Source organism: Apium graveolens, chromosome 8 (genome assembly GCF_009905375.1).
Source record: "Apium graveolens cultivar Ventura chromosome 8, ASM990537v1, whole genome shotgun sequence".
Taxonomy (NCBI): domain Eukaryota; kingdom Viridiplantae; phylum Streptophyta; class Magnoliopsida; order Apiales; family Apiaceae; genus Apium; species Apium graveolens.
The window spans coordinates 162,026,077-162,053,894 of record NC_133654.1 but is presented as its reverse complement, the minus strand read 5'-3'; the positions used below and the strand labels follow the sequence as shown (position 1 = coordinate 162,053,894).

At 35.5% G+C, this 27,818-nt stretch overlaps 2 protein-coding genes across 2 annotated transcripts; one reads left to right on the top strand and one right to left on the bottom strand.

Annotated features, from left to right (window-relative positions):
- Positions 1–21,175: 21,175 nt before the first annotated feature.
- LOC141680107 (uncharacterized) lies at positions 21,176–22,351 on the top strand. Its single transcript, XM_074486419.1, has one exon. The coding sequence runs from the start codon at positions 21,176–21,178 to the stop codon at positions 22,349–22,351; it is 1,176 nt and encodes a 391-aa protein (XP_074342520.1).
- A 2,982-nt stretch (positions 22,352–25,333) lies between these two features.
- LOC141678630 (polygalacturonase-like) lies at positions 25,334–27,258 on the bottom strand. Its single transcript, XM_074484977.1, has 4 exons — positions 26,764–27,258; positions 26,095–26,384; positions 25,753–25,981; positions 25,334–25,634 (listed from the first exon to the last, which is right to left on the bottom strand). The coding sequence occupies exons 1-4, from the start codon at positions 27,211–27,213 to the stop codon at positions 25,416–25,418; spliced, it is 1,188 nt and encodes a 395-aa protein (XP_074341078.1). The 5' UTR covers positions 27,214–27,258; the 3' UTR covers positions 25,334–25,415.
- Positions 27,259–27,818: the final 560 nt, after the last annotated feature.

Sequence of the window (27,818 nt, the reverse complement as noted above, 5' to 3'; positions counted from 1 at the left end):
ATAAAAAGAAAATAGAGAATGCGAAGTTAAAGAAAGTTGACATGTTAAGTAATTGAAAATCTAAATTATGTTTTTATTCTTTACTTTTAAAAAACAACATAAGTTTCAAAAGAATTATAATATAGACAGATTTAATTCATTAATACGTAACAAATTAAAAATTGCATCATTATTAATTTAATTATCAAACCTATTTCCAACATTTTAACAAAAATAAATATGTGACAACCACCACAAAATCAACACTGAAATAAGGGGAAAAAATTATTATATATAAAACTGAACCAAACAATTATTCAACCTAAACATGAGAAACAATATCGCAAAAACTTACCTATATATAGACCCGATATTGTAAAAATTAGATTACTAAGTTTAAAAATATACTTGCATATATATAGAGAAAATTTAACCTTTGGACTTCCTTTCACTGCAGCGGCGCTTGTCTTCACTTCCATTATGAGGTTTCTCGGCCATGCAATATATGTTCCCACAGCTTGTTCCACCGTCACGATCTCATCTTAGATTGGTAAGGGAATCTTTTCAGATCCTTGGAGTACACGAGTGATTGAGACCCGTACATTTTCTTTTTCCAGTTGTTTCCCATGAAGAACCTGACACTTAGTATCAACTGTTGCATAAGCAACGATATTTGTCGGGGAGCCAATTGCTAATTCCCACTCTGTGCATCCTTTAACCTCCAACACCTCCTCATTATTAGGTTCCAGACACACATCCTCAACCAACATTTGATTATCCTCAACATCAACAACCTTGAGAGCCTCGCCATGTTCTTGAATATGTTCTTCGCCATCCACCAAAGGTTTCTCCTGAATATGTTCTTCAATATGTGTTTCCTTACCGATACCCACATTTTGAATGAGATCCAGTTTTTTCTTTACACCTTGCAAATCAAAGTCCTTCAGAATGTCATGTGCTCCCTTGGAACAACTTCCTTGTTGAGATCCAATATTTGGACTTAACCCAGTTTCAATAAGCTTCCCTCCTATACCAGCTTTCAGCTTTTGAAACTCTGCAGCCCAAAAGGCATCTCGCTTTTCAACTATCCTTTTTGTCTCTTCTTTCATAAATTTCTGAATACCCTCTTGAATCCTCTCCTCTATTGTCCTACATGTCTTCTTCTGCCTTGGAAGATGAAAGTATGTAGACTGCTTCACAAAGCGCCCTTGTCCACGCACCCGTCCTCTGTGTTCAGGGCTACCAAGCACCTTGGTCAAGATATCATCACTGCCTTCCACAGTCACCTCCCCTTCACTAACTCTTTGTTTCATTTTCCCCTAAAAATTTGATAAATAATAGAAGTAATTAACCAACAAAACAGATATTTGGTGATAAAAGAATATATTAACAACAGAAATAAAAACTTACAATCGCCTGAGCAATTTCTTTAACTGCTTCTGACTTGAAGTTTCCATCTTTATCTTTCCTTGCACGAATCCAGCTATCTGATCTATCTATCTCCATTTCAGGGTCAGCTTAAGTCTCCATCTGTATGAACATGTTTAAAATATTATACAATAAAATCGAAACAAAAGAATTGAAAAAAATTATATGATGTACGCGTGAAAGAAATATGTTTCATGATAACTAACCATTTCATGCTCTAGGTTAGAATAGCCCTTTCGAGAAATATAATGTGGATATAAATTAAGACTCCTCCTTAGTTTCTGTTTTTCGTGGATGTCCTTGGAGAAAAAAACACATAAATGTTAGCAGCATAGTTTCTTTCGCTATTTACTTATGCTACGTGGGAATTTTATAAAATAACAAAGATTAAAGAAAAAACTCACTAAAAATTCATCAGTTAGACGGCCTGAAAGAAAAATATCCCAGTGTGCCTTCTCAATAAAGGAGTAGTCAGCCGGAGGAAACTTTAACAACTCAGGTTGATCTTTATTAGGAATGATATATTCAGTTGTTAAACGGCTTTTAAACTCCCTCCATTTCTGGCATGCCGATTGCAGAACAAGCTTTCGTGCTGATGGTGGTACAATGTATGCCATCTACGTACATAAATAAACAATTTTATTATCACATGTGTGTTAACTACAATTGGTAGTCATAATTTAACACAAGTAAAATTCTTAGTTGGTTTTGTAGATGCAACTTCTTTTACCTGCACACAATCCCAAATCTTGTTTTTTCTTTCTACCGGAACACGTAACTAACTGTCATACCATATCGGGGCTTTTGTTCTGGCAAGAACCCCAATATAAGACTGCATTTCTTTAGCAGCATCCCCATATGGCTCACCCTTTTTATTAAATAGTACCTCAAGCTTAATTCCCAGCATCTTACGCCTAACAATCCTATGCATCGTAACTGCTCCGCATTTTAGAAGCTTAAGTCCCTCTTGTTTGGTTGTTGTTTCTTCCACTCGTTTCCTTTTTTTAGATAATTTGCTTTTTAGATTCTTAGAAATTCCATTCTTCTTTACTGATTCAGGGGATGAATTCCGAAGGCAAGACTCCACTGGCTTTTCCTTCACAGGTTCAGACACCGCCTTGTTCTTTTCTAGCGCCCCTGCCTTTATTTTTAGTTCCTCTGTTTTGTTCTTCATAGGTTCAGGCTGAATCGGCTTGCTCATTTTTCGTTCCTCTGTCTTGTTCTTCACAGGTGTGGACTTAACCGCCTTGCTCATTTTTGGATCCTCTGTCTTTTTCTTTACATCTGCCTTGTTCTTTTTTAGTGCCTTGATAAGGTTTTCACTAGTTCTACGAGGATCGGATTTTGTGTAATAACCCCCAAAATTTTGAACTTTTTGTAACCCTTGTGAATAGTGTTTTAGCTGAATGAGAAAACTTTTCATGCCACACTATGTAGGGGTTCTGATATGGATATTCTGAGATTTTATTAGTACTTTATATGGGATATAAGTGTATGTAAAGATCGTCAGAATCCAAATCCGAACACTTTGATTTTTCCCGGAAATCCAATAGATACGGAAAGAATTGAGCATAAGGTAACAGGATAAAAGGATTTAAATTAAAGGATTATAATAGAGGATCATAAAAAGGAATATAATGTATTGAGAAAGGTTAAGGGAACCTAAGTAATGAGATCCCGGGTATGATCCTTCAAACGATAAACCAAAACGAAAGCGAACCGTATAACAGATCAGCGGTCATTAGGCAAACAATTAGGAAGTTAATCAAAGGGATTAGAGAGGATGATGTCACCCAACCAATGAGAAGGGGACAAGGAGGGGAGGATGACATCATGAGGATGACACAAGCATGACATGGGAAGGAAGGAGGTGTGGTTGAATGAGAACCACACAAATTCAAGGGCAACAAGGTAATTGACTAAATCAAACACAAAAACAAAGCAACCAAGCCAAGTAAAATCATTTTCATCAAAATCAAAAAGAACCAAGGCTTGTTCTTGAAGAAGCTCTCGGCTTTTTACTATTCAAAAGAGCAAGAAATTCAAAATCAAAGATCCAAGCTTCCTAAATTGGTGAGTTAATTCCCTAATCATCTTCATGCTTAGTTAGGGCTATATCATGAGTTTAAGCCATCAATTCCTTCTCCATATTCTTCATTTAATCAAAGAAGAAGACTATGAATAGTGTTTTCAAGTTTTTAACTTGAAGTTTTTCTTGTTTTCCTTGAAGATCCCAGCATTCCTAAGACTTCTCAAAGCTTCTTAAGGCTTCCTAGCTCCTCCCACCACTTCAAGGAAGGTATACCATCTCCAAACCCTAGATTCCTATGTATTATAAGATGATTTTGATTAGTAGGATGATATTGTAGCTTGATGTTGTGATTTAGAGTTTGGGATTTGAAATGGTATTGAATTGGAATGGTAAATGTTGTTGTTTTGATTAAAAGAACTTAAGAATGGTTAAAGTTAAGCTTAGGCATAAGTATGAATGTTAAAATTGAATTGGTTGGGGTTGTCATGATGTGATAAGGATGGATGTTGGTTGTATGTTGGATTTGAGGTTGAATTGGGTTGGTTTTGAATGGTTTAAAATTGGGAAATCGCGTAAACATAGCCGTCGTAACGTCCGATTTTCTTTAGACTGTTTTTGTGCATAACATTAGGACCCGAGGACCCCCTGCTAGATTATGACCACTGCCATTTTTAGATAGCTCATGTTACGAGCTTCGTTTTGATATGTAGTTCGTTCGATTCCGATGCACGGTTTAGGGGAAACGACCGTTTTAAGTAACGGCGTTTTGCGAACGAAACATTTCCCCTCGCCTTACTTTGAAACCTTGGTTAAGGACCTTAAATGACTAATTGGGGTAAGAAACATTTATGGTAAGTGTGTTAGGCAGTTGGTAAGACACTCGCGAAGGAATCGCCTTAAAACTCGTAAAGATTAAATTATTAAAAATGGTGGAGCCGAGGGTACCCGAGTGACTTAAGCGAATCAGTGAGCGCAAAACAAGCGTTAGAATCTAAGTTAGTTAAAGAATAGATTTACAAGTGACTTTGGTTTAATTCCAACTTACTTGTTGTTTATAGGTTACCAGACTCGTCCCGAGCCTTTTATCACCCCAAGTCACTCAGGCAAGTTTTCTACCAGTTATAACTGTTGTTGTGATGTATATAGGTATTTGCATTATCTTGCGATAGATGCATGTTGGTTAATTAGCAAATGTTGCAATATATTGAAGCATGCTGCTATGGTATATATATATGCATGCTTGTTTCGTATTCTTTCCATATATAATTGTTGATTCAGTTGATAATACCTATGCTAGAGGATAGCGGTAATTTGCATATACCCTTAGTATAGGGACCCAAAGGTGAAAATATTTTCTAAAACCGGGAGTCGAGGATCCCGAGTAGATTTTGTATATATGGATATAAATATATATATATACTTATATATATATATATATATGGTCATAGTTTTCAAAACTATTAATCGAATAAGGTTTATTCGATAACTTTAACTTTATTTTATTATTAAATATTATTTCAAATATTACTCGAAGGCGTATGACTCCTTTATATTAAATGAATATTATTTTGAATATTCATTCGAGGACTTATGACTCCTTTTATTTTATTATCTGAATATTATTTGAATATTCATTCGAGGGATTATGACTCAGTTTATATTATTTAATGAATATTTTTGAATATTCATTTGAGGATCTATGACTCCGATTATTTGCTGAGATATATTCCTTATTTTATTAAAGAATAAGGTGTCAATAATCAAACTTATTTTCGATTATTCAAATAAAGATAGTACTTTCATATAAGTATATCTTTGGTTATTTAATACTCATTTCAAGTATAAGTTTTAATACTTCTACTTTAATTATTTTATAAAGATTATTCTTTATGGGAATATTATTTAAATAATAATATTTAGACATTTTCTAAATATTCTGGGGACTGATTTACTTCATTAAATCAGCTTCACTCCAAACATTCTTAAAAATGTTTTGCGAGTCTTCAAAATGATTTTTAAAAGTTAGAGCGGATCCCAAAACTCATTTTTTTATATATTTAAGATCCTCCTTTCGAAGGGGATTTAAATACTCGCTCAAAACCTGAGGGATCCGGCTCTGTGGTGTGTTTTATATTCGCAACAAGGTTGCTGTTTTGATAAATGAATTGATTACTTACCCAACACTCGGGAAGTAAAATTCTTGGAACAAGTTAATCCATTAACAGGCATCGCCTGGGAAATATCGGTGAGTTCTCCTTTCCAAATAGATACGACTTCTTGGTGGAGCCGTATCAACAAGTTTCTACTTGGGGAAAGTGGGGGCGAGCTTTACGTTTCAGAGTCATGGATTTCATCTGAACTAGGAGTGGCGTAAGTGGCCGAGTAGCGCCGGCCCAGCCTTATTATATTGGCCCAAATGGCCTGGAAGTTCCGCTAAGGTGGTCCATTCCTTAGGAGTTCAGTGTTCGGTTGACAAGTAAATCCGACAGGTTCTCCTCTACATGTAGAAAATGGTGGGGTTGTACTACTACGACTGATCATCGTAAGTGGTCTTCCTGGCACGGCAAACTCCCGTAACGAGTTCATCATCCAATTGGATAATTTCTGCAACACTACCCAGAGCACTTCGATAGAAAGGCTACGGTTGGGCGATTGTTGAGTGTTGGCAGGGTCAAGTTTTCAAAATGATGTTTACATCAAATGAAGTATCTCTTAACTTCATTTTATTTTGATGATATTTTAAAAGATTTAATCTATTCAAATCTGGTCTTGTAGTCTCATCTATGTGATGAACTTTTGAACTAATTATAACTTGAACGGTGGTAGCTCAAGTAGTATTTGGAAAAGATATAAGTATATTGGAGTATCTTGTAACTTCATCTTTTAAACTTATATCTAGTAAATGATTATCTTATGCATGACAAAGATTTTCAGAAAAACGTTGAGACAAGGTTAGATATATGAGATCACCTTGCAACGATATTTTTATACAGTTATACACTGGGACTTTGTGTATATTATGCATGGAAGAGGACTTCCAATATTTTGAAAAGTATATATGTATATATACTGAATATTTTGCAACTTCATTGCATTAAGATATCAAACTTGGTTCATTTCTTTTGACCAAGACTTTCATGAGTATTATGAGTAGGCTCATATATTGTTAATCATTATACATATTATTTTGGTGGGCTTGCTGCTCACCCTTGCTTTCTTCTTTCATCACACAACATCAGATAGACAAGATGAACAGGACCAAGCTCCCAATTCACGAGCGGATAGGAAACATTCCGCAGTTTCCTATAGGCGTTGATGTCGCTGTAGCTGAGGTAGGAGCTACCAATAGGCTAGGCTTTCAACTTTTGATGTACCAGATTTATGTATATCTATGAATTGTAATAATGGCAAAGAAATGTAAATTTATTCAGAAAACCTTTTAAGGTGTATTGTCATATAATTGTGGAATAAAACGACTTGTGATTATTTTTGGATGTTCATCTCTGAGACTATAACGTGTGGTGTGTGTGTTTATTGTGGGGTCACAGTACAGAGTAGTTGAGTAATTATTAAGATTGGGTGTTATTAAGGGAAATGGAACTCGTGACAACCCGGATCCCCGACCCCGGATTTGGGGGTGTTACAGAAGTGGTATCAGAGCTAAGCGTTATAAACCTCAGAGATGATGGGACGTTAAGATAATAAGTTCACAAAGATAATAAGAACTCTTGCCAAGTTCATAGTCGGGCTACCTAACGTAGTACTGACAGTTAAAACCCTTATGGGAACCCTTATAAATATCGTAATAGGAGCGTAGTTCGTTATCATATATGGTAGCGGGACTCTGAACCCTGAGGTTGAGGAGCAACAGCGCGATGATGTTTTATTACTAATTGGAGATCGGATTGTGGATCCGATAGAGTGTCCTAATGCAGGACCGGATGATGTTGATATTCAGGATGTAGCGGTTGAGGATGTTGTCCTAGAAGGGATAGTTGTTGAGGAGGATCCCATGGAGGATCCTGACAAGATTGGATAAAGGACCACTGATGAATTGATGACCATGGTTAGGTCGACTACCAGAGGTAGGATTGGCCGGTCACTACCGGAGGTTCGTTCAAGTTGTAAAGATAGTAGCCCCTTTAACGCGGCTTACTCGTAAGACTGAGAAGTTCGAATGGACAGAGAAATGCGAGAACAGCTTTCAAGAACTGAAGCAGAGGTTGGTGATGGCCCCTATGCTGGCGTTGCCGGATGGAAAAAGGAGATTTTGTGATTTGTAAGTGACGCTTCGCATAAGGAATTAGGGTGCTTCTTATATAGCACAGCAAGATAATCGCGTCTGCGTCAAGACAATTAAGGGAATTTAAAATTTGATATCCCCACCCATGAGCTTGGGCTCGTGGCAATAGTTTTGCCCTAAAGATTGGAGGCACTACTTGTATGGAGAGAAGTGCGAGATTTACCTAAGCCATAAGTGCTCTAGTACATTTTCACGCAGAAAGAGCTCAACATGCGCCAAATGAGGTGGTTAGAGCTAATCAAGGATTACGATTATGAGATTCTTTATCATTCGGGGAAAGCCAATGTGATGGCTGATGCCCTTAGTAAAAAGGAGAGACTCTAGATGAAAATGTCTTTGAGAGAGTTTATAAGAGTTTTTGAGAAAATGGAAATAGAAGTGAAGGTAACCGGAGCCGGTACGGAAAAGCTGTTTGAGATTACAATAGAGACCGAATTATTGGAAAAGAGCATATTATGCCAGAAAAAGGTGATGAATGAAGGCAGAGAGCCAACAAATAAATATGAGATTAATACCGAGAAAGATGATAAGGGAATAATGAGATATTCCTATAGAATTTGGGTTCCGAAAGTTCAAGAGCGTAAGGATGAGAACTTAGATGAGAGCCATAGTTTGAGGAATAAGATCTAGAGCAAACCCTGAACGTGATAGTCAGGGAGGTCGCCATCAAAATAGAAGGAACCCATGACATAATGGAGTGGAAAATGAGGATTTTAAATTAAAAGATGACCCCAATTATGGGGAGTAGGATGAAACATTTCATACTAAGGAAACAGAAAGTCGAGTAAGGAAAGGAGACCCGAGACGGTACTCCTATACGGCAATTCATGGACCTGTCTAGACAGAACTTAGACTATTATCCCCAACCACCACCTTGAGGAAACAATGTGATAGGAAATTCTTTCAGGACCTGTAAGTCTCTAAGCTCTCAGAGTTCCAAGGAACAGGTTGACCTAGTCGAGGCAAGAGCCTGGCTAAAGGAAATAGAGGAATCATTTGAGATTCTGAATGATTGACGAACCACAAAAGACTGTTTTGTCACTTACCCTCCTAAGAAAGAGACCACCCGCTGGTCAAAGACCAAGGAAGGCACGGAGCAAGAGATTATAATAAACTGATTTAAGTCCAGTCAATTGTTTTCGGGAAAGTAATTCCCAAAGATAAGGAGATAGTGTAAAAGCTTTAGAGCCAGAACAAAGGCAGACAAGTATGATAAATTATGAATCTAAGTTGTAAAAGTTGTCAAGATTCGTTCTGAGGACACGAATCCAGAATGACGGGATATTTGAAATCAATGCTTATATTGTGATTGGTTTGTGAAATAACGATAAGAGAAATGAAAATAAAAAGAAACTGAAGTGGAAAGGAATATAAAGGCAATAGAGTTTGAGGAATGATAAGGGAGTTGGGTATGAGGAAACCCTAAAGACTCATAGCAATAGAAATAGAAAAGTATGTAATCGTCAGGATGATCATGATCCACCATGAGTTAAAATTGATGGTTGAAGGCATAAGAGATACATATATTGTACCCCCTTTAAGTTGGGAGGATTCGAGGAAACCTTGAGATAGTTCGAAGGATAAATAATGAGACGCGGATAGACTGAGGAGACAAGGAAGTAAGAAATTAGGAAAATTTGGATGAAGGAAGTGACCTTCAAGAATATGAAGTGTAAGACCGGTGGCTTGTTACCCAAAAAGGGAGACGCCAGGTATGGGAGGTATCCCAACATTGAGGTGACGGTTGAGATAAACAACAAAAGTAAATAAGGAATTATTAAGAAGAAGTTCACGTTGAACATGACCAATATCTTCCAGAACATCCATGTTATCATTACCAAATCAGGAAAGAAAAGCGGATGACCATTGTTATCTTTTGGAGGCCATATGGATTGACCTCAATTTGAATAAGGATGCTATTATGAAGTTAGGTATAGACTATCGAGGTGGGAATGATGAATAAGATAATCTATCAAGGATATATGACTTGATTTATCCATGGAAGGATGCAGGTACCTTTTAAAGGTGGAATTAAGGATAGAACATTGGTAACTTAAAATGAATCCTAGGGGACTGCATAAAGGTTGGCATTTCACCCTTAATAGGGACAGTATGAGTTTTGACAGTATGATTTGGAAAGGGTTAATGTAACAACAACCTTTAAGAATCAGTGGAGAAATTTTTCAGAAGTACATAGACAATGGTTCTAGTAATAGTAAATGGTATTTTAATATGCCCTGTATCTAGGGAATACAGGAGGAACGATTGAAGGATAACCTTAGAGGTTTTACAAAGAGAAAGGTAATATTCAAAATTTTCAAGAATAGAAATGTTGATAAAGGAAATATGACGTAATTATAATGTTGCCAAGTGGGGCACGTGTTAAACCACGAGAAAGTATGGATCGAACCAGTAATGGTCGAAATTATTCAGGGAAATTAGGACTTATGATAAAAGATGTTCTAATTATGATTGAGAGTCAGTCATGACAGTGATTAACCTCTAAAGACTGAGGCAATAACTTATGGAAAAATGGTGATTTTTTTTTACTCATCAGATTTTAAGGAAAGCATTTTCACATAAGCTGTGATTGAAATAAGGTAGAAAATTTATTTGGAGGTGGTTAAAGTGACATTGACTGTAAGGAAATTTTACTATCAGGAAAGGCCAAAGAGGTGGCCGACACTTTAAAGGTAAGAGGATAATTATAGGCGCTTGTGCCAAAAGAATACAGTGATGATGGTTAAAACTGTGAAGGTTGTATTATGGTTTGGAAGATTGACATTCCTTCTGATGACTGTGCAATACCCAACTGTAATAGTAGTTGGTAAAGGTTTAATTCGTGTAATCGCCATGAACGGGCTATCTATCTTAGAAGGTCCTATCTTGAGATAAGCCAGGACCATGTTTCAAAAAGGACTAGACGAACCTTTGAGTAAGTCTTCTATTTAAGACATATGATTTAGAATGGTATTAACCTGCTATCGTTGCTTTGATTGAAACTCTTCTGCAATTTTATCTGCTTCATGTCATGTATGTATGTCAGATCAGGAGTGTTCTTCATGAATCAGAAATGGTGATTATGTTACCTCCCTAGAAGGATTTGATACGACATGTATGGACTCCGTATGGTTAGCTATTAAGACTTCATGGAAAATGAATGACGACAGTAGGTCAGTAGTGGTTCATAGTAATGCAGCAATGATTCTGCGACTAATTAGCTGGTTACAACCGTGAGAGTTGTATTGGAATGGATGTTGAGATTGAGTACCACTAAACGGGTCGTGGTAGTGTATAAGTTATCATTGATAGACTAATTAAGTAGAGTATTTACCTATTGAATATTTATTCCTCCTTATCAATAGAGGGTCGTATGACTATACGAGGAAGGTTGCGATACAAGCATATAATTCTAGTAACGATGATGTCTAGAATGAGATCCCAGATTCGATTTTCAATGTCGAGGGAGTTTCAAAGGTGATTGTGTATAAGCTCGAGGAAGAGCATGGGTCCATAGAATGATGGACGGAATAGCAAAAATATTTAAGCATGTGAAATGCGATGCTATAATACTTGATGCTGATATAAATACGTATATGTTTTGTTCTCCTATGAGAAACCTCTATAGTTCAGAGGTAGATTCCAAGCCAGATATTTTATGGCAATATTTTTTTACATATATATACAATTCTCTTCAGTTCGCTATTTTCTCTTCTTTTCATTTCATGTAAGCTGAGAAGAACAACCCTTCCAGAAAGGGGAGGTATTGCCGAATGACTATCTATCTGTGTGATAGAAGCCTAGTAGGATACCATCTATTGTTTAATTGCTTGTCAAGTACTAAAGGCTGGCCACCTTCTGTACTAACTATGCGATAAACAAGTGTTCATGATCATAGTGATCTCTCAATAAATTCTTTTACTTCTATATGAAGGATTAAGCTTTCGAAAATAGAAACAGCTGAAAAAGGAGTAATAAAGTTATAGTAGTATTCGGAATGGAAACACATTCGTGATACTAAGGTTGGCATGGTTATTAAAAGGTTATAAAACGCTAACGAGCAAAAGTATAACCAGTATAATATTAGGAACGGAAGGTGATAGCGACTACAAACTGGAAAAGGGTGGGTAGTGAGAAGCAAAAGCTCTAATACTAAAAGCTATAATGAGAGTCTGTGCAATAGACTTGAAAGAAATTGGAATGATCACTTAACACGGGTTGAGTTTTCTTACGACAATAGATCATATGTCAGTATTGAGATATCGCCTTATGAGATCCTAGAGGGAAGACAATGTCGATCTCCCATATGTTAGGATGAAGTTGTAGAGCGCAAGATGCTCGGACCCGCAGTAGTCCAAAGGACCAAGGATATGATAATCTAATCAGAGGATGGCTGGTAGTAGCCCAAGATGGGAACACGAAGTATGTTGATTTAACACGAAAGGACAAGGAATGGGAAATAGGGGACCTAGTAATGTTATAGGTATCCCTTGGAAAAAAAAAGATTGATGAGGTTCGGAAAGAAAGGAAAGCTAAGTCCACGAATTGTTGGACCCTGGGATATACTAAGACGTATTGGGAAGTTAGCATATGAGTTAGCCCTAACCCCGAACATGTAGCAAGTTCATAGCGTGTTCCACGTATCAATGTTAAGGAAGTATAATTTGGATGCCAGATAAATAGGGGCATATGAGCGCACAGACATGCAACCAGACGTAACCTATATGGAGCAACCAGGAAGGGTTATAGAGTGAAAAGGAACAAGTACTTAGGAGAAGGGTTATCAAACTAGGCGGAGTTTGGTGGTAGAACCACAATGTGGGAAAATTTACTCGAGAGTTAGAGAGTGCAATGCTAAGAGAGTATCCCTATTTATTTTCAATTTGATTCCGGGACGGAATCCTTTTAAGGAGGGGAGACTGTAATAACCCCCAAAATTTTGAACTTTTTGTAACCCTTGTGAATAGTGTTTTAGCTGAATGAGAAAACTTTTCATGCCACACTATGTAGGGGTTCTGATATGGATATTCTGAGATTTTATTAGTACTTTATATGGGATATAAGTGTATGTAAAGATCGTCAGAATCCAAATCCGAACACTTTGATTTTTCCCGGAAATCCAATAGATACGGAAAGAATTGAGCATAAGGTAACAGGATAAAAGGATTTAAATTAAAGGATTATAATAGAGGATCATAAAGAGGAATATAATGTATTGAGAAAGGTTAAGGGAACCTAAGTAATGAGATCCCGGGTATGATCCTTCAAACGATAAACGAAAACGAAAGGGAACCGTATAACAGATCAGCGGTCATTAGGCAAACAATTAGGAAGTTAATCAAAGGGATTAGAGAGGATGATGTCACCCAACCAATGAGAAGGGGACAAGGAGGGGAGGATGACATCATGAGGATGACACAAGCATGACATGGGAAGGAAGGAGGTGTGGTTGAATGAGAACCACACAAATTCAAGGGCAACAAGGTAATTGACTAAATCAAACACAAAAACAAAGCAACCAAGCCAAGTAAAATCATTTTCATCAAAATCAAAAAGAACCAAGGCTTGTTCTTGAAGAAGCTCTCGGCTTTTTACTATTCAAAAGAGCAAGAAATTCAAAATCAAAGATCCAAGCTTCCTAAATTGGTGAGTTAATTCCCTAATCATCTTCATGCTTAGTTAGGGCTATATCATGAGTTTAAGCCATCAATTCCTTCTCCATCTTCTTCATTTAATCAAAGAAGAAGACTATGAATAGTGTTTTCAAGTTTTTAACTTGAAGTTTTTCTTGTTTTCCTTGAAGATCCAAGCATTCCTAAGACTTCTCAAAGCTTCTTAAGGCTTCCTAGCTCCTCCCACCACTTCAAGGAAGGTATACCATCTCCAAACCCTAGATTCCTATGTATTATAAGATGATTTTGATTAGTAGGATGATATTGTAGCTTGATGTTGTGATTTAGAGTTTGGGATTTGAAATGGTATTGAATTGGAATGGTAAATGTTGTTGTTTTGATTAAAAGAACTTAAGAATGGTTAAAGTTAAGCTTAGGCATAAGTATGAATATTAAAATTGAATTGGTTGGGGTTGTCATGATGTGATAAGGATGGATGTTGGTTGTATGTTGGATTTGAGGTTGAATTGGGTTGGTTTTGAATGGTTTAAAATTGGGAAATCGCGTAAACATAGCCGTCGTAACGTCCGATTTTCTTTAGACTGTTTTTGTGCATAACATTAGGACCCGAGGACCCCCTGCTAGATTATGACCACTGCCATTTTTAGATAGCTCATGTTACGAGCTTCATTTTGATATGTAGTTCGTTCGATTCCGATGCACGGTTTAGGAGAAACGACCGTTTTAAGTAACGGCATTTCGCGAACGAAACATTTCCCCTCGCCTTACTTTGAAACCTTGGTTAAGGACCTTAAATGACTAATTGGGGTAAGAAACATTTATGGTAAGTGTGTTAGGCAGTTGGTAAGACACTCGCGAAGGAATCGCCTTAAAACTCGTAAAGATTAAATTATTAAAAATGGTGGAGCCGAGGGTACCCGAGTGACTTAAGCGAATCAGTGAGCGCAAAACAAGCGTTAGAGTCTAAGTTAGTTAAAGAATAGATTTACAAGTGACTTTGGTTTAATTCCAACTTACTTGTTGTTTATAGGTTACCAGACTCGTCCCGAGCCTTTTATCACCTCAAGTCGCTTAGGCAAGTTTTCTACCAGTTATAACTGTTGTTGTGATGTATATAGGTATTTGCATTATCTTGCGATAGATGCATGTTGGTTAATTAGCAAATGTTGCAATATATTGAAGCATGCTGCTATGGTATATATATATGCATGCCTGTTTCGTATTCTTTCCATATATAATTGTTGATTCAGCTGATAATACCTATGCTAGAGGATAGCGGTAATTTGCATATACCCTTAGTATAGGGACCCAAAGGTGAAAATATTTTCTAAAACCGGGAGTCGAGGATCCCGAGTAGATTTTGTATATATGGATATAAATATATATATATATATATATATACTTATATATATATAGTCATAGTTTTGAAAACTATTAATCGAATAAGGTTTATTCGATAACTTTAACTTTATTTTATTATTAAATATTATTTCAAATATTACTCGAAGGCGTATGACTCCTTTATATTAAATGAATATTATTTTGAATATTCATTCGAGGACTTATGACTCCTTTTATTTTATTATCTGAATATTATTTGAATATTCATTCGAGGGATTATGACTCAGTTTATATTATTTAATGATTATTTTTGAATATTCATTTGAGGATCTATGACTCCGATTATTTGCTGAGATATATTCCTTATTTTATTAAAGAATAAGGTGTCAATAATCAAACTTATTTTCGATTATTCAAATAAAGATAGTACTTTCATATAAGTATATCTTTGATTATTTACTACTCATTTCAAGTATAAGTTTTAATACTTCTACTTCAATTATTTTATAAAGATTATTCTTTATGGGAATATTATTTAAATAATAATATTTAGACATTTTCTAAATATTCTAGGGACTGATTTACTTCATTAAATCAGCTTCACTCCAAACATTCATAAAAATGTTTTGCGAGTCTTCAAAATGATTTTTAAAAGTTAGAGCGGATCCCAAAACTCATTTTTTTTATATATTTAAGATCCTCCTTTCGAAGGGGATTTAAATACTCGCTCAAAACCTGAGGGATCCGGCTCTGTGGTGTGTTTTATATTCGCAACAAGGTTGCTGTTTTGATAAATGAATTGATTACTTACCCAACACTCGGGAAGTAAAATTCTTGGAACAAGTTAATCCATTAACAGGCATCGCCTGGGAAATATCGGTGAGTTCTCCTTTCCAAATAGATACGACTTCTTGGTGGAGCCGTATCAACAAGTTTCTACTTGGGGAAAGTGGGGGCGAGCTTTACGTTTCAGAGTCATGGATTTCATCTGAACTAGGAGTGGCGTAAGTGGCCGAGTAGCGCCGGCCCAGCCTTATTATATTGGCCCAAATGGCCTGGAAGTTCCGCTAAGGTGGTCCATTCCTTAGGAGTTCAGTGTTCGGTTGACAAGTAAATCCGACAGGTTCTCCTCTACATGTAGAAAATGGTGGGGTTGTACTACTACGACTGATCATCGTAAGTGGTCTTCCTGGCGCGGCAAACTCCCGTAATGAGTTCATCATCCAATTGGATAATTTCTGCAACACTACCCAGAGCACTTCAATAGAAAGGCTACGGTTGGGCGATTGTTGAGTGTTGGCAGGGTCAAGTTTTCAAAATGATGTTTACATCAAATGAAGTATCTCGTAACTTCATTTTATTTTGATGATATTTTAAAAGATTTAATCTATTCAAATCTGGTCTTGTAGTCTCATCTATGTGATGAACTTTTGAACTAATTATAACTTGAACGGTGGTAGTTCAAGTAGTATTTGGAAAAGATATAAGTATATTGGAGTATCTTGTAACTTCATCTTTTAAACTTATATCTAGTAAATGATTATCTTATGCATGACAAAGATTTTCAGAAAAACGTTGAGACAAGGTTAGATATATGAGATCACCTTGCAACGATATTTTTATACAGTTATACACTGGGACTTTGTGTATATTATGCATGGAAGAGGACTTCCAATATTTTGAAAAGTATATATGTATATATACTGAATATTTTGCAACTTCATCGCATTAAGATATCAAACTTGGTTCATTTCTTTTGACCAAGACTTTCATGAGTATTATGAGTAGGCTCATATATTGTTAATCATTATACATATTATTTTGGTGGGCTTGCTGCTCACCCTTGCTTTCTTCTTTCATCACACAACATCAGATAGACAAGATGAACAGGACCAAGCTCCCAATTCGCGAGCGGATAGGATACATTCCGCAGTTTCCTATAGGCGTTGATGTCGCTGTAGCTAAGGTAGGAGCTACCAATAGGCTAGGCTTTTAACTTTTGATGTACCAGATTTATGTATATCTATGAATTGTGATAATGGCAAAGAAATGTAAATTTATTCAGAAAACCTTTTAAGGTGTATTGTCATATAATTGTGGAATAAAACGACTTGTGATTATTTTTGGATGTTCATCTCTGAGACTATAACGTGTGGTGTGTGTGTTTATTGTGGGGTCACAGTACAGAGTAGTTGAGTAATTATTAAGATTGGGTGTTATTAAGGGAAATGGAACTCGTGACAACCCGGATCCCCGACCCCGGATTTGGGGGTGTTACATTTTGTTTTTCTTGAAGGCGCCATAATTAATCTACACTTAAAACATTAAGTTTAATCTAATTGCTTCACACAAAGCCAAAAAACTACATGAATATTAGTTGATTACAATTATATTAATGGAGGTTCTAAGGACACTCATGTGGCATCTCCATTAATGCACCTAAAACATTTTCATTTCTTCTGCATTATGCACATAATACATATTGATAGTTGAGAAGCAATCAAGTATAGGCAAACTCGTGATTCCCCTCAGTAAGACAGTCATACGGCAACACAATCTAACACATCACTTTCCTAAACTTTCACAGCCCAAAAGACATGACATTCAAGGCAAAAAAAATTAAGCCTAATCTACCACTTTCACAACCCAAAAAAAAACATCACTTTAGAGAAATAAACCTAAATCTACAACTTTCACAACCCAAAATATAAACACATTAACTTATTAAATAAACCCTAATCAGATTTCATAATCCCAAAAAACATCACATTCAAGGCATAAAAAATAAACCCAAATCATAAATAAGCCCCAAGTATAAATAATAAAACATCAGTTATACTACACTACCATCATACCCAAATCACAAAAATAAGTGCATGCATATCAATACCCCAATCGATGTTCAATTTAAAATAAAATATAAACCCAGATCATAAATAAGCCCCAAGTATAAATCAAAAAACATCAGTTATAGTACACTACCTTCATACTTAAATCACAAAAATAAGAGCATGCAAATCAATACCCATATCGATGTTCAATTTAAAGAGAGGGAGAGAGAGGAGGAGAGAGAGAGAGAGAGATAGAGAGATAGAGAGAGAGAGAGAGAGGAGAGAGGGAGATTGAACCTGTATCGTGACTTGTGAGAGCTCTGAGAGGAAAGAAAAGAGAAAATGGAGAATGAGAGGGAATTGGAGTGGGGAGTGAAAAAAGAAGAGGGAAGTGAAATAATTTAACGGCTCAGATGCACTCCAGCTAAACTACTTTAATCCAACGGTATATAATGTTGCCAGCAAAACAAATAAAGTAAAAAGTAAATTAGAAAATGGTATAAAAAATTGTGGGCTGAAATTCAAAAATTTTAAACTCTTGTCTTAAACATATTCAGACAACAGATTTACATCAAATAGTATTGTAAGAAACATAATTACCCAGCAAAAAAGTATTCTAATAAAATAATATTATAAGTACTAGGATAACGATTTTACAGTATAAGTACTAAAGTTTCTATTTTTTAAAAAAGTTTATGAATGATCCAACGGTACGGATGTTAAGAGCTATATGTTTTAGTGATATGAGAAAAATTTGATAAAAAAATAAATGTGTTTGGTTTGTTATTTTAAAAGTCAACCGGTGTTTTAACCGGTACTTGTAACTTGTGTTTAGTCTCGTACTAAAGTTTCTATTTTTTTAAAAAAGTTTATGAATGATCCAACCGTACGGATGTTAAGACCTATATATTTTAGTGATATGAGAAAATTTTGAAAAAAAAAATAAATGTGTTTGTTTTGTTATTTTAACAGTTAACCGGTGTTTTGACCGGTACTTGTAACTTGTGTTTAGTCTCGTACTAAAGTTTCTATTTTTTAAAAAAGTTTATGAATGATCCAACCGTACGGATGTTAAGAACTATATGTTTTAGTGATATGAGAAAAAATTGATAAAAAAATAAATGTGTTTGGTTTGTTATTTTAAAAGTCAACCGGTGTTTTGACCGGTACTTGTAACTTGTGTTTAGTCTCGTACTAAAGTTTCTATTTTTTTAAAAAAGTTTATGAATGATCCAACCGTACAGATGTTAAGAACTATATGTTTTAGTGATATGAGAAAATTTTGAAAAAAAAATAAATGTGTTTGTTTTGTTATTTTAAAAGTTAACCGGTGTTTTGACCGGTACTTGTAACTTGTGTTTAGTCTCGTACTAAAGTTTCTATTTTTTAAAAAACGTTTATGAATGATCCAACCGTACGGATGTTAAGAACTATATGTTTTAGTGATATGAGAAAAATATGATAAAAAAATAAATGTGTTTGGTTTGTTATTTTAAACGTCAACCGGTGTTTTGACCAGTACTTGTAACTTGTGTTTAGTCTCGTACTAAAGTTTCTATTTTTTTAAAAAAGTTTATGAATGATCCAACCGTACGGATGTTAAGAACTATATGTTTTAGTGATATGAGAAAATTTTGAAAAAAAAATAAATGTGTTTGTTTTGTTATTTTAAAAGTTAACCGGTGTTTTGACCGGTACTTGTAACTTGTGTTTAGTCTCGTACTAAAGTTTCTATTTTTTAAAAACGTTTATGAATGATCCAACCGTACGGATGTTAAGAACTATATGTTTTAGTGATATGAGAATAATTTGATAAAAAAATAAATGTGTTTGGTTTGTTATTTTAAAAGTCAACCGGTGTTTTGACCGGTACTTGTAACTTGTGTTTAGTCTCGTACTAAAATTTCTATTTTTTTAAAAAAGTTTATGAATGATCCAACCGTACGGATGTTAAGACCTATATGTTTTAGTGATATTAGAAAATTTTGAAAAAAAAATAAATGTGTTTGTTTTGTTATTTTAACAGTTAACCGGTATTTTGACCGGTACTTGTAACTTGTGTTTAGTCTCGTACTAAAGTTTCTATTTTTTAAAAAAGTTTATGAATGATCCAACCGTACGGATGTTAAGAACTATATGTTTTAGTGATATGAGAAAAATTTGATAAAAAAATTAATGTGTTTGGTTTGTTATTTTAAAAGTCAACCGGTGTTTTGACCGGTACTTGTAACTTGTGTTTAGTCTCGTACTAAAGTTTCTATTTTTTTAAAAAAGTTTATGAATGATCCAACTGTACGGATGTTAAGACCTATATGTTTTAGTGATATGAGAAAATTTTGAAAAAAAAAATAAATGTGTTTGTTTTGTTATTTTAAAAGTTAACCGGTGTTTTGACCGGTACTTGTAACTTGTGTTTAGTCTCGTACTAAAGTTTCTATTTTTTTAAAAAAGTTTATGAATGATCCAACCGTACGGATGTTAAGAACTATATGTTTTAGTGATATGAGAAAATTTTGAAAAAAAAATAAATGTGTTTGGTTTGTTATTTAAACAGTTAACCGGTGTTTTGACCGGTACTTGTAACTTGTGTTTAGTCTCGTACTAAAGTTTCTATTTTAATTATAATACACCTTACAACGGTTTGTTTTAAAAAATCGTTATATAACTTGTTTTCAGACGATTGAACAGTGTATCTGTTATACAACGGTTTTTTAAATATTTGTATTGTCGTTATTACTGTGATACAAGGGGTTTGGCTGCTTTACCGTTGTCGGATTTGTTTGTTAAAAAAAGCACAAAATGTGTGGTACTCATTAATAGCCCCAGATCTTTGTCTTAAGCCATTCAAACCTCTCAAATCTTTGTCCTAAGCCATTAATTTTCTAGCCTTTGACTCGATTTCTTCATCTTCTTCACTCGATTTCTTGAATCGATTTCTTCATCTTCTTCACTCGATTTCTTGACTCGATTTCTTTATCTTCTTCACACAATTTCTTCACTCAAGCTCTTCATCCTCTTCATCAAAATAACTTCAAAAAAACTCGATTGAAACCATAACTTCATCTTTTTGATTGGGTCAGTGTTAAGGTAATTACTTCATCTCCATTATGTTTAATTTCATTAAATTTTTAGGGTTCTTAATTATATTTGGGCAATGTTTTAGTGTTAATTTTTATTTAATTTGTATTCGCAGTTAGTAATTAGTAGTAATTAGTAGTACAATTAGTAGTACAATTATGTGTTAAGCTCATTTATTGTAACTTCTAATTATGTGTCATATTTTGAATTAAAACAGATGGACAGGTCTTGGTTAAAGGCAGATAGAAGAACAAAATAATTCAAAAAAGGAGTCGAGGATTTGTTGTTGTGTGCATTTGAGAACGGATTTAGTGAAAATAAAATTTGTTGTCCATGTATAAAATGCGCACATAGTAAACATTGGCATGCTCGAAAAGTAAGGGACCATCTTTTTCTCAATGGTATCGATCAAACGTACAAGTGTTGGATTTGGCACGGAGAGTGCAATACAGAAGGAGGTGAGCCTACCACTAAAGGGACGGGCAGTTCAGAATCGGTAGATCAAATCCCAGTCGGTAGAAATGATGATGTATCCCTGGACTCCTCGGAAATGTTTAACCATATTCAATCTGAATATGAACCTCTTTATCCAGGATGTGAAGGATACACTAAGATGAAGGCTTTGGTAAAGTTTTATAACTTGAAAGCAAAATATGAAATATCTGATACTTGCTTCTCTGAAATGCTACTTTTGGTCGGGTCTATGCTTCCACAAGGCAACACATTTCCTTCTTCATTCAGTGAAGCTAAAAAAAGCTTGTGTACCTTGGGAATGGAGTATGAAAAAATACACGTATGTCTGAATGATTGTTTACTATACCGTGGAGAGAGAGATGAAGATGAGACGAAGTGCCGCATTTGTCAGGCCTCTCGCTGGAAGTTAAACAAAAATGGAGATGAATTGGAAGGGATTCCTGCCAAGGTTTTATGGTATTTTCCATTAATACCACGTCTCAGGAATTTGTTCAACTCACCTCAAACATCTAAGGACTTGACTTGGCATGACAGGGAAAGGTTAAAGGATGGTAAATTGAGACACCCTGCTGATGCACAAACATGGAAGGAAGTCGATGCAAGGTGGCCAGACTTTTCTTCAGATCCTAGAAACTTACGGTTAGCTCTATCTTCTGATGGATTCAATCCTTTTCGTAGCTGTTATCTTGATTACTCATGTTGGCCTGTTTTGATGTCAATTTATAATCTTCCACCATGGCTTTGTATGAAACGGAAGTATATAATGCTATGCTTGTTGATATCTGGACCAACTCAACCCGGAAATGATATTGATGTGTTTCTTCAACCACATATAGATGATTTAAAAAAGTTGTGGCATGGGAAACAAGTGTACGATGCTTACAAGAATGAGCAGTTTTTGCTAAGAGGCATCTTGTTATGGACTATTAGTGATTATCCAGCCTATGGTAACTTGTCGGGAAATATAATCAAAGGGTATAATGGTTGTCCTATCTGTGTTGATCAAACAAAAGCTACAAGGCTTGTCAATTATCGTAAGTGCGTGGTCATGAGGCATCGAAGGTGGTTGCCCCCTCATCATCCTTATCGTCGGAAGAAACAAGATTTTGATAACACCATAGAAAAAGAAATAGCTCCAGTTCCATTAACCGGAGAGGAGGTACTTGAAAGAGTGCAACATTTAAAGGGACATGTCTATGGTAAAACACAACGCCAACCACGATTGAAGAAAGGTGATGCTCGACCTGTATGAAAGAAGGTTTCTATATTTTTTGAACTTGAGTATTGGAAATTTTTGTCGGTTCGACATGTTCTCGATGTGATGCACATCGAGAAAAATATTTGTGAATCTTTACTCGGTACGATGCTTAATATACCAAAAAAGACGAAAGACAAGGAATCTGTGCGCATTGACATGGCTGAAATGGGGATTAGAACAGAACTAAGGCCAAAAACTCCGGGGATAAAGGAGAAGTTACCATTGGCATCTTGGAATCTAACCCATTCTGAAAAAAAGGTTGTTTGCTCATCCTTCCTTGGCATGAAGTTGCCTGATGGTTTTTGTTCTAATATTCAGAACCTGGTTTCAATGGAAAATCTTCGTCTTACCGGAATGAAATCTCACGACTGCCATACGATTTTGCATCACTTGCTCCCAATTGCGATTCGCTCGTCACTACAAAAACAGGTCAGGAAAACTATTATCAAGTTTTGTCTATTTTTCAAAGCGATCTGTAGTAAAGTTATTGAGGTTGATAAGCTGGAGAAAATGCAATCGCAACTGGTAGAAACTCTTTGTCAGCTTGAAAAATACTTTCCTCCCTCGTTGTTTGATTTAATGTTTCATATCTCGGTTCATCTTGTAAGAGAAGTCGAGCTTTGTGGACCAATTTTCCTTAGGTGGATGTATCCTTTTGAGAGATACATGAAGACATTCAAGGGATATATATAAGGAATCGAGCTCGTGCAGAAGGTTGCATCGCTGAGGCCTATATTGCAGAAGAGGCAGTTGAATGTTTAGTGGATAATGAAGAAGTGACAATTGGGGTACCAAAAAAAGGTAGGCATACCAAGGATTCTATTTACAAGCCATTATCCGGTGCAACAATTATAACCCCGAGCTGTACTGATTTGCACGTAGCACATTTATGTGTTCTACAAAATACCACTGCTGTTAGGCCATATATTGAGTAACTTCTTACACTTTCTCTCTCTTTACTTGAAAAATTGCATATATATTTTCTGTTATTAGTTCAACCAACTTATATTGGCTTATCTTTAAATGCAGTGAACACATGGCCTTTTTAATGACAAAATATCCGGAATATGAAAATGATGAAATGTGGCTTAAAAACAAGCAAAATGAGACATTCCCAAAATGGTTTAAGGAAAAGGTATTACGTGCGTCGTTTGATGTATTTTTTTCCCACTGTTTTATAACTTACTACCTCACCTGAATTATTTTACATGTTTGAATTCCTTTTTTTCAGATTGCTTCAAATTTGGCCGATGAAAAAGAGATATCGGGCGAGATAAGGTGGATTGCAGATGAGCCCAACAAGGATGTTCCTACATTCAGTGGCTACAGAATGGATGGTGTTACCTTTAGTACCAAGGATCGTGATGATATGCGTCAAGTTCAATGCAGTGGTGTGTGTGTAGAAGCAGACACAATGGTTGTGCAGGGTAAGGATCAAAATATTGCGCACATATCACATATATATTACGGAGTTATAAAAAGTATATGGGAGTTGGACTATAATCACTTTAGGGTCCCTGTTTTTCTTTGCAATTGGGTAGATATAAACAAAGGGATTAAGGTCGATGACTTGGGATATACATCGGTTAATTTGAATAGGTTGGGTTTTTTGAATGATCCGTTTGTTTTAGCAAAACATGTTAAACAAGTTTGTTATATCGACGATCCCTCTGAAAAATTATGGTCGGTGGTGTTGAAATTGCTCGAGAAAAAGTACCATGAAGATAATGATGATGCAGATGAGGAATCCGTCGAAGTGGAACTCGAGAATGACTGTTTCATGCCCAATTTTCCCGAGATAGATGATAGTGGTGATGACATGGATAGTTACATGCGGGATGTTGATGAACTAATTCAACTTTCTTGAAGTATTTTTATTTGTACTTTCAATTACTATACTTTGTATGAACATGCATAATAACTTTGGCTTGGTTCTGTTATTTATTTTCAGTTCTTGATTGTTGGTTGATTTGCTTGTTGCATCTGGTTTGGGTGGTTTTCCTTGTTGCCTTTGGTTTGGCACGTTTGCTTTGTTTCCGGTAATGTTTTTAAAAAAAATCACCAGAGTAAGACAACGGTTTTATTGATTAGCCCATTGTCTGAAAGTATAATCTACAACATAGAAAAACACTTGTATGTCGTTTTTAATTCAGACAACACTTATACTTGTACGTTGTTTGACACCATCTTAAAATACCAACAGAAAAAACACTTGTTTCATTTTTACAACTGTTAATTGAGACGTTGTCTCAATATCTTTCAGACATATCATTTAAAAACCGTTGTGCAAACTTACTCACTTGCACAACATGATGTTAGAAAGTGTTGTCTGCCTCTAAGAACTAGACAATGGATTTTATAGCGTTGTGGTAATGCTATAAGTTTGTCATTCACACAACATGAGGTTTATGAAAAGATTTGTCTGACTTGTTTTACTAGACAACATTTTTGTTTTGCTTGTAGTAATATATATCAGCCAACACCTGTTTTTTTGTTTTTGAAAAACTGTTGTATAAAAATTCTGGGCTACACTTTTTCGGCCAAGCGCTGTGTGATGGGTGTTGTATGATCGCGTTTTTCTTGTAGTGAATGATTCCAACCACTTCATCCACTTTTCTTTTTCTTTTTCACTATTTTATACATATTTTTTAACCTCCGTGTCCCAACCAAACTTAAAAAATTTACTCGGACGGAGGGAGTAATTACTAAAACATGAGTTCTTAATTCTCTTTATATAACTAAGCTTTTTTACTCGAATAGACAGATGTCATTAATTGTTTTTTGTCAACGTTTTTCTGTTACGCTCGATAGTTTTCTTTAGGCACAACACTGTTTTATCTCCAAGTGTGTAAAAATGCGAACTTGATTACAAGTTCAATGTTGTTCTCTAAACGTTCCAAATAGTTGAACGCGTATCAATATATTTATGCAACAATTCAAAATAAGTTGTTAGATGATATTCTTCTGTCACTTGAAGACTTGATAAAAATTACATGACTCAAGAAACTTGACAATACACTAAATAGTTACTTATAGTCAACTATGTTTATCATCCTTTTTATAAACAACTGGAAGGCTTCATAACACCAGAAGCACTTCCTCCGGCATAGGAACATGAAGCTTTTGCAGCTTGATTTCTATACGTAAGTGCAATATCTTGTAGCCTTATTCCACTGCAAGGATATTTCTTACTACATTCTAATTGCACAGCCACTGGCGTTGCTGATGTTCCACGAATATCTTGATACCTTATATTGCTAATCTTCACTCCAGAGACCTGTCATATTAAACAACAACAAAGATTAATATTGAATTAAATTATAAAAAACTGATCATGTGAACCCAAAAAGTAATAAATGGAGCAACTCATATAATGAATTTCTTTTATTTTATACCTTGCTTGGGCAATTTTGGGCGTTAGGACAGTAGTCTTGATCTATAAGAACAGGATTCTTGACATTATTCATGACAATGTGCTGGAATAGAACATTCCTAACAAATCCAGTGCTAGACCTTGCCCACGTTTTTATTCTCACACCATTGTCTGTATTCCGAAATGTAACTGATTTCACTGTCAGATTTTGAACTCCAGGTTCTTGCGCATCCCAGCCTAGACTTCCAATGCTGTTATCACCAGTAATTTATTTACATTAGAATTAATACTTGAAGAAATAAGCAGTATAATTATAAATAATGAATAATATTCTATATAGTCCAGTAGGATATAAAATATATACCTAATGCCATGACCTGGGCCGCAGGAAACGTTTTCTATCCATGTGTTAGTAGTTCCGGGTCCAATTGATACGCAATCATCTCCCGTACTAATTCGTGAGTTAACTATGTTAGTTCCTGATGATAGTTGTATGTGGATGCCATCTGTGTTGGGGCTACTAGCGCGTGCAGAGATCTTGATTCCTCGTATATTGGCATTGTTGCATTTGTACACGATCATGTGGAACATTTGACTATTTATTAACGTTAATCCACTCACAACAACATTGGTTGAGCTGTACAGTCCCAAGGTCTGCAAAGTACGTTAAAATTTATACCCATCAACTTTTGTTCAATTCAAAAGAGCAGATATATGAAGAATTTGAGATGTTCAACTGATACATCATGATACAGTGGACAAAATATAGTATTCTTCAATAATACATGTTGTGAAAGAATATTGCAGCAATATAATATCTATTGTATCTTCACATTTGTAGCAATATAATATCTATTGTTTCTTCACATATTCATGATGTGGAATCAGTAATATAACTAGATTCAGATTTCAACAGATTATTATATTAAGCAAAAATGTAAAGAGTTTCAACCCAGATCCTAAATCAAATGCAGTGAATAATCATATACTTGCAAATATATATTCACGGCAGTTAACTGTTCTAGTAACATACCGTTGCACCTGTAGGACAGTTCTTTCCAGATTTTTTGCAATTCCACAGACCAGTACCTTTAGCATCTATGGTTCCTCCGGTGATTGTAAGCCCGTTAACTCTTTCAAACTTGATCCAGTTTCCAGCACTCCCGAGAAGGTTGTAATTAGTGGAAGCCACAATAGTGCCATCAATTCGCATTACCATACTATTTCTACAATTGCGACCACTAAATACTATGGGACTGCGAATCAAGTATCTTCCTCGGGGCAAGTAAACTTGAGCTGGATTTCTAGAAGCGCAAGCTGAATTCCAAGCCCGAAGGAGGATCTTTGATACATCTGTCTTGCCATCAGCCCTGGCTCCCAACTTTTGCACATTGATTGAAACTCTTGCGGCTGATGATGAACTAACGAGAAAGATGAGAGAAAGTGTAAGAACAAGATAATAAGCCATTGCACTACTCACCATCCTGAATGCGATTAAACAATAAGGCTGGAGAGAGTGTAAGAGGAGAAGAATGTTTGATGATGGGAATTGTGACAATTTGGGGGCGCTATTTATAGTGTTTGTTTAACTTAAAAATTTTAGATCAAGAAATGCAAATACACGCAGACGTATAAATTTATCCCAATTGCACAGTAACGTGCAGGTGTAGTTTATACATGCATGTTCTAGCTGGATGAGAGAAACAAATTGTCTTTGCAGTTAATGCATCCTTAATAATGTCATGTGCATATTAACTTTGTTTTGTCTCTTTTGACATTGCTGGTTTTCTTGCAAATTTTACGCCTTATTCCGTGGATATCACCTCAAGCACCTACGTATAAAATATAGGTTACCTTTTAGCACATGAAAGTACAGAATTCTTAGCGACCTAACGTAGTTCATATATACACGACATTCGTTTTCAGTTACATTTAGGGTTCCTATACGGTACACATGATTTACTATTCATCTTTTACTTGTCGGATAGAAGTCAACTTAATTATTTAAACCAAAATAATACGTCCACCAATTGTAATGACCCGGTCCGACTTAAAATTGGAAAACGCTAAAACAGTTTCCCAAATCAA

Coding starts and splice junctions, on each gene's coding strand:
- LOC141680107 (XM_074486419.1), top strand. CDS start 21,176: ATGTTTAACCATATTCAATCTGAATATGAACCTCTTTATCCAGGATGT.
- LOC141678630 (XM_074484977.1), bottom strand. CDS start 27,213: ATGGTGAGTAGTGCAATGGCTTATTATCTTGTTCTTACACTTTCTCTC. Junction 25,982..26,094: donor GGCCCAGGTCATGGCATTAG/GTATATATTTTA, acceptor TGGTGATAACAG/CATTGGAAGTCTAGGCTGGG. Junction 25,635..25,752: donor CCCAAAATTGCCCAAGCAAG/GTATAAAATAAA, acceptor TTAATATGACAG/GTCTCTGGAGTGAAGATTAG.